The sequence below is a fragment of the Syzygium oleosum genome, unplaced genomic scaffold, assembly GCF_021117445.2.
Source record: "Syzygium oleosum isolate NSW1041296 unplaced genomic scaffold, Sole_v2.1 Sole_v2.15, whole genome shotgun sequence".
In the NCBI taxonomy this organism is placed as follows: Eukaryota; Viridiplantae; Streptophyta; class Magnoliopsida; order Myrtales; family Myrtaceae; genus Syzygium; species Syzygium oleosum.
In genome coordinates, this window is record NW_026607499.1 from 1,155,175 (window position 1) to 1,162,848 (window position 7,674).

Below are 7,674 nucleotides of genomic sequence, written 5' to 3' on the forward strand. Positions count from 1 at the left end.
AGCTGCTTTCCCCAGAACACCGAAAAAGAACTATATTATTCCTAGAATTGGGTTTTTTCCTTCCTTCGGTCACCAACTTTCCATCACCCAATAAGCTAAATTTTCCAAGTTCTTTAATGGTAGATTCCTCAGCAGATTCCTCGGAATCATCCGCTTTCAACCTCAGTGCTGCTCCGAACAACGTGACGGGAACGCTTTCCTCACGGCCGCCACCCCGCCGGATCGGGGGGGGGGGGGAGGGCGCGGGCCGACGGCGAGCCACGGGCGCCGTGACCCGAGCGGCGGAGGCAGGTTTGGGGCCCGGTTCGAATTGTCGTCGTTTCACGACGGCCCGAGGAAAAGTCGTTCGGTTCCTCGCGTTCCTACTCCTGTTGTTCCGGTCGTAAAGCGCGACTCTCTAGGAACCGAATATGCTGGGGAATTCTCTGACTTCAACGACTCGCATTTATGCCTTTTTCTACTCGCCACTTCATCACGCCAAGCATATGCCCTCCAAATATTCTACTAAACCATCCAGCTTAATATATATAAAAAAAAAAAACACACCCACTTCTCGTCCTCTCTCTCCCTCTCTCTCTCTCTCTCTCCTGCATTCGCACGTACCCGAGAAACTCTCGCTCTCCTTCCCTTTGATCCATAGCTTGGGTCGATCCCTCTTGGTGGGTTTCAGTTGACAGGAGTCCCTTGTCTTCTTAGATTGGTTTATCCATGAAATTTGGCAAGTGGCTGAAGCAGCAGATCCAAGAGACATTGCCCGGATGGTGCGACAAGTTCCTGTCCTACAAGGAACTGAAGAAGCTGGTGAGGCTCATCTCCTCGGCGCCCCCCCGCGGCGGCGCCGGCGCCGGACACCCGGCGTACGGCAGGGCCGAGGCCGAGTTCATGTACCTGCTGCACGGCGAGATCGAGAAGTTCAACTCCTTCTTCGTGGAGAAGGAGGAGGACTTCATCATCCGGCACAGGGTGAGTTCCCTCTCCCTCCCCTTCTCTGCTCTCCTGATTTTCCAAAGTTCATGCAGCGCAAATTTGGACATAGGCGTGTCCAGTTTGCGAAAGGAAAGCCAATATTTTTTTTTTGGGGCACACGAGTTGGCTGAGTCAGCTGTGAGTTGACCCATCGGGAAACTCGGTGACTAGGTTCGATTTGGTTGCATTTCGAACTTAGTGAAGCGCTGGCCGTGTTGAAATTGGTTCTTGGGGGTTGGCCAAGATATAGGGGGAGCGAATTAGGTGAGCCGATTCTATTAATCTACACTATTTTTAGGCAGTCCATCTCCGCCGTCGAAAGTGCGATGCGACGTCACGACATGTATGAGTGGACCCCGCAACGCGTACTCGGATCATCGATGGGTCCCGCGTATAGAGTAGGTATGAGCTAAATTAATGATCATGTGAGTTTATACGTGTTTGGCAAAACTGATGTTGGCACTTCGATCGATGTTAGATGCAACGATTTGGGTCGCGTGCATGCGAGGTTGGGCATAGGAGAAAACGCGTCGTCTCGGTTTATGACCCTAGAATATCCGACTTTGGTTAACGGTCTAACTTGACAGCCGAGATAAAATAAATCCCGATTCGACGGCCGAATCATACGTGAGATCCATAGAATCAATAAGGTAGACCGAGTTGACTCGTTGACTGTAGAGGTCTGTCGTATGAATCTAACTTGACAGCGCAGGTGTACAAGTCTTATTCGACGGCTAAGTCGTGCGTGGGACCCACCGCGCGATACCGTCGGCTGAGTTGACTCGTTGACTATAGAGGTCCGCCGTATGGGGCCCAATGTACATGCGAATCCGTGTTCTATGCTTCGGGGAGCAAAAACATGTCAAGAAGGTTAGAGATTAAACTACTATAAACCCAACGAGACAATTTTCTTGGTTTCAAAACCCACCTAACGAGTGTATCACATTCACAAACTCAAGTGTACTTTACAGCACTTGGTGAAAACGCCCATCAGAAACATGTACTACCACGTCAAGAAGATGAAGAATGTTAGGGATGTTTTGCGACTTGGGAGAGGATGAGCGTAGCAGCAGCACAAGTTAGATATCCCTGTTGTCAAAGCTTTGGCGAAACTAAGATTTCCCGCGTCCTGTTACGAAAATCTCTCCGATCTTTCTCTATTCGCTGAACCGTCGGAGTCGTTTTGTTTCAATAGCCGATCTGCAGAGAAGGTTTCGATTGGACAAACTAAGTCGAGTCCGACGATCCTGACCGGATATGTCCGAGCTGAAATGCCTAGTTCCTGTTCAAGTCCCTTGTAAGCAATGTCTATACTGAATATGAGACCAAATCTCCATTCTTGCCCACTTGAGAACGATATGACAGCATTCAATCTGGTTTTTTTCTCATAGAGGGTGTGCGAGCACGGGGCGATCTTCGCATCGAGAGATGGCGACTGCCGACATGTATGAGTTTAGCAAAAGTAGTAATCATCTCAAGGTGATTGAATTCGCAGGAGCTTCAGCAGAGGATCCAGAAAGTGGTTAGCACCTGGGGAGACAAAGGAAGTCACCCTTCAGAGAAGCTTTACAAGGAGGAGATGACCAAGATCAGGAAGGACATCGTCGACTTCCACGGCGAGATGGTGCTGCTGATGAACTACAGCAACATCAACTACACAGGTAGGTACTCAAATCCGACATGGCCCTTGTCGTCGAGAAGCAATCACGCGAATTAGAAACACATCGCCGCGATACCAATCGTTAAATCCACTGGACTTTCGTTTTCGCAGGGCTCGCCAAAATACTCAAGAAGTATGACAAGCGGACGGGCGGGCTGCTGCGCCTGCCGTTCATACAGAAGGTCCTGCAGCAACCCTTCTTCACAACCGACCTCGTGTCAAAGCTGATCAAGGAATGCGAGGGCACGATCGACGCGGTTTTCCCTATGGAGGAGCGCAAGAAGGCGAGACCCGAAGAGGAGGCAGGAGTCTCCGACCCCGTGGCTGGAGACGGGATCTTCCGGAACACCGTGGTCGCGCTGAGGACGATGCAGGAGATGAGGAAAGGGAGCTCGACGATCAGCCAATTCTCTCTGCCCCCTCTCAACCTGCCGGACTCCGATCTCGCCCGATTCTTGCAGCTTAATTCTCCTATACAGATTTCTTGATGGCTGGGACACTTTGTCATTACCGCTATACGTATGATGCTAGTAGAAATCAGCGACGTCGCGTGACGCGTTCTTATGTGCCGTTCAAGATGCGTACCATCCGCGACGAGTAAGCTACAGGCATTTTTATAAGTAGAGATCAGAGAGAAACTGACTTGTATGATCCGAACCTTTGCCACAATCTAAGGGGTATTGATAATTAAGTCGTGCTATCATCAAACCCGTCCATTAATTTCGTTTATCGCCTCTAAACTGGACCCGAAAAGTTAGAAATTAAGGCGTGTCATAGTTTAGATTCTATCTCTCAACCTTCACTTGGAGCTTAGCTAGGCCCGGCATTCTAAATGCTCGAGCTTGACTTCAATTCGGCTTGATTAGTAAAAGCTCAAATATACACGTAAATCCGAGCACCAATTTAAATCGGCATAAGGAAAAAAAAAAAACAGGGAAATTCGTATACATATGTAATCTGCACGCAATTCCAAGTACTCGGGAGCTTCTCCCAGATTTCCTTCCATTTGTCCCAGCTCATCCTAATTCTTAAAAATTATTCTTGATTAATCATGTCATGTTAGCAAAGCATATTGTTAATAAATTAGACAATAATTGTTCAAAAGAGAATTTCTATTCTATATGCGGGTAATATGTATTTTGACTTAATTTTTTTTTTATGACTCTACCAAACTTTCCGTATATGGTTTCCGGTGGAGGAATTTGAATCCCAACTTTCAAAATCCCGAACTTCTCATTTTTAGGGTAGCATAGAAGACCAAATTGCTCTTCCTCCGAGCTGGGATTAGAAGATGGTAGGGGTCTTCATGATAAGAAAAGCGTCAATTCGGTCCAATCCGACTCTTGATGATAAAACTCGAGGTGCAAATCGAAAACGTTTTCGAAGGTAAGGGATGCAATTGCAAATTTATAGGTGGACAAAAGTGAAACGGGAAACAAACTTGAGTAACCATTTTGTAGTTTTTTCTCACCATGATGGGAGAATTAAGGAAGGCTATTATATATAAAACGTACAAGTCGAAGCCGCAAGTACAGAGCAGGTTGCTGAAGTCTGACCGGGGAGCTCCAGCCTTCTGCTCCAAAACTCCAAGAGACGCAGCTATCCAGAGCGAGGTGAGTCCGAATTGAATCTTGTGACCTCCAATTCATAAACCCTTTTCTCCTCTGCTCTTCTTTGCACTCTGCTTCGTTGTGGAGGATCGATGTGAGAGTACTCTTTGCTCTGTCGTCAATTAGGTTCTGTTTTTGCTCTTTTCTGTCTTGGGTATGACAATCTGCTAGCGCTTGAGATTTGGAATTCTTATTCGTTTTCTTGAAAGTAGGTGCTCTTTGTCCATTTCAGTTTTATGATTAGTACAAGCTCTGCCTCATCAATCCACAGTAAATAAAATAAATTATGTTTGTTGGGTCTGAGACAGAGTCATTACCAAGGTGATGACATTGGATTTCATGGTCAGATAAGGAATTTGTTGCCTACATCAATTGGTGAAGCTTGCTGAATCATTCATACAAGAAGAAACAAATGATTGAAACGTGATATAATGGCGATTAGTGCCTTCCAGGCTCATATTGCTTCATGCGTTTTAAGTTCGCCTTACCCTGTCTTCATCGATGGTCGATGAAATAATTGCTAGTGTTATTGAGGTGCTTAGCTGACCTGTAAGGCAGAACTGGCGATTGTTTGTTATCGGCTTATATTGTGTTCATATATTTTAGCATTCGAGGATTTTTTAAACTCTGATGATTGCGAGTCGTGTGCCTGTGTATTTCTAGATCTGAAATTTCACTTCATGTTCACACTGGACTTGTCAATATTAGGCCTTTGAGATCAAGCGGGTAGCTGCAAGAAAAACTGTGAAGATCCAACTAAGATTCAAAACTATGAATCAAGGAGCAGCGATTTTAGCTCACGGTCCATCTGCTATGTCTACTGCTGCAGTCAGAACCCATTCTCAGAGATGGAAATGTTTGAGCTTGAAATCATCATGTCTTCTCCATATTCGTGGCTTCTGTCTTCCAGGTAAATTTCCCGTTATCCGCTGTCAAAAGACGTCTCAGTGGGAACCTTCGCCAAATATTTATTCACCGAGAGAGGATGGAGATAACCTTGTTACTAAAACCACCAACTTATTTGAAAACTTGAGCTCCGAGAGCGCGTCTGAGGCACTGGAAGTGAAAAAGGCGGAGGAGCTTTCTGGCACGAATAATCAGAATTTGTTAAAGACTATGTTTTTTAGATGGCCAATGTGGCTTCTGGGTCCTTCTGTCCTCCTTTTGACAGGCATGATGCCAACGTTATGGCTGCCGATATCTTCAGTCTTCCAAGGCCCTAACATCGCCAGCTTGCTTTCATTGGTTGGGCTGGATTGCATCTTTAACTTGGGTGCTACGCTTTTTTTCCTCATGGCCGATTCTTGTGCCCAGCCGACAAAATTGGTGCAGGAGCGGTACAGCAAGGTTCCTTTTAGCTATCAATTCTGGAATGTGGTTGCTGCTATTGTGGGAGTTACTGTTCCCTCGATGATACTCTTTGGATGTCAAAAGGGCTTGTTCCAACCTCAACTGCCACTCATCTCATTCACAGTACTGTTGGGCCCATACATGTTGCTTTTGTTTGTGCAAATTCTGACTGAGATGCTGACGTGGCATTGGCAATCTCCTGTTTGGCTAGTGACACCGGTTGTTTATGAGGCTTACCGGGTATTACAGCTGATGAGGGGTTTGAAGCTTGGGACTGAAATGAATGCTCCTGGGTGGATGTTGCATACGCTTAGGGGCCTGGTGTGTTGGTGGGTGCTTATACTTGGTGTGCAGCTCATGAGGGTTGCTTGGTTCGCTGGTGCCTCTGATCAAACACGTTGGAGAGGATCTGCTTCTGCTGATGGTTAGGTTGTATATAGTTAGTCATGGTTGGATGGTAAGTTCTCACAATCAAACATGTAGATAACTCAGCATATTATCAACTATATTGCGTTGGAACTTGAAAATATGTGGTTCATTGGCATTCTTCGTGTTTTCTGGTGTATATCTGCTGACATATTACCAATACAATCAAAGATTCTTGTGCCTTAAGGTTCAAGCCAGTTGCTTTTCTACAGTTCATCCCAAGAACAGGTTGTTTGTCTTTGTCCTGCAGATGTGTGTTATGTTATTCCAATGAGTAGAAGGGCAAATGGGCAATTTTATTTTGGTTCTTGAGTATAAATGACTTTTTTTCGTATCTTTTCCATTCTATACCCCGCGTCCCAATTCAAGTGTGGCCTGTCAACCAATTGTGCCCGACTCGAAATTCAATCTTGGGTCCTGTCTTGGACTGTCGTATGTCGTGCCATTTCACCACGCCCCCACTGTGGTGAAAGAACAAAGGAGGCATGTTATCCCTTCTAAGGCTTACATTGCTCACAACAGGACAGATGTGACTTATATTCCTTAAGGAATACATTGCCCCCTTCTGTCTCAGTGGTAAAGAAAAAAGATGACTATTCAGGTTAAAACTTGATCTTTGACAGTCTGCATGACGGGTACTTATAGTCCTCGGCATTGTGCATGCCCTGCAGTCTCACCAGGATAATCATGATTAGGCAGGTGCTAAACCATTGTTTAGCCTCTAAGTCGAAGCTGACTTGATGTTAGTCACCTTACTCCTTGGAAAAAAAAAAGGTGACTTCTGCCGGCAATCTGTTAAGCTTTAGATACAGTGTTCTTCTGCTTTGCATCGGTCTTGTCTTGGCATATGGCGTCCCCTTTTCTACTCGTAGCTTGAATTGAGTCATGGCCACATCTGTGAGATGCCGTTTCGATTTGTTTGGAAATAGCCATTCATTCGGTGCAAAGTCGCGTTCTGATATCACTGCAGTGCACAAAGCCGGCAACATATGATCCACAATTTTATCAGAATTAATGTGCAATCACCCGTTTCGCTGTACTGTGATTAATGATTATTCTGCACAGGTAATCCTTTGACTGTCTTGCTCTTGAGTTTATCTGAAATGTTGGTGCGATAATATAAAGTTGTAAGTGTGATATTCGTCCGATTTGCCACCTTGATTAAAAACAAAGCTCGGTGATGCTGTTACTGATAAGAGAGATTTGTATTGTTGGCCAAAACCTGCCTTGGCGTATGCATGACTGCTTGAAAATGTTCTGTACTGGAACCAAATCAGAATCGACTCTCAAGCCTTCGAACCGGATATTGCGATCGGATTAGAAACACACTTCCCTGTGATCTCAACCTTATCGTTTGCCCATATTTGAAAATGCTTACCACATGTGTCGATTTCGGTTGTTTTTGATAGAAGTAACATGGGGCAATCTCAGGTGTGACAAGATTGATTAGGAAAATTACCAAAAAAGTCCTAAACCAAATTCAGTCCTAAATCTTTTAATTGTGTCAGTTGAGTCCTCAACCTTTTTACGTTTTGTTAATTGAGTCTATCCGGCCAATTTTAACTGGAAATTACTGAAGTGGATGCATGTCGTCCTAGGGGCATGACCGGCATTGACATGGACAATTTTAATAATATTTTGATATTTTTCTCGATTTATTTT

General features: G+C 45.2%; 2 protein-coding genes across 2 annotated transcripts; both read left to right on the forward strand.

Moving 5' to 3' along the window:
• The first annotated feature begins 297 nt into the window (after positions 1-297).
• Positions 298-3,326, forward strand: LOC115687204 (SPX domain-containing protein 3). Its single transcript, XM_030612684.2, has 3 exons — positions 298-963; positions 2,462-2,627; positions 2,738-3,326. The coding sequence occupies exons 1-3, from the start codon at positions 709-711 to the stop codon at positions 3,112-3,114; spliced, it is 798 nt and encodes a 265-aa protein (XP_030468544.2). The 5' UTR covers positions 298-708; the 3' UTR covers positions 3,115-3,326.
• A 760-nt stretch (positions 3,327-4,086) lies between these two features.
• Positions 4,087-6,198, forward strand: LOC115687203 (uncharacterized). Its single transcript, XM_030612681.2, has 2 exons — positions 4,087-4,239; positions 4,945-6,198. Exons 1-2 carry the CDS (start codon positions 4,099-4,101, stop codon positions 6,013-6,015), a joined length of 1,212 nt encoding a protein of 403 aa, XP_030468541.2. The 5' UTR covers positions 4,087-4,098; the 3' UTR covers positions 6,016-6,198.
• The last annotated feature ends 1,476 nt before the right edge of the window (positions 6,199-7,674 follow it).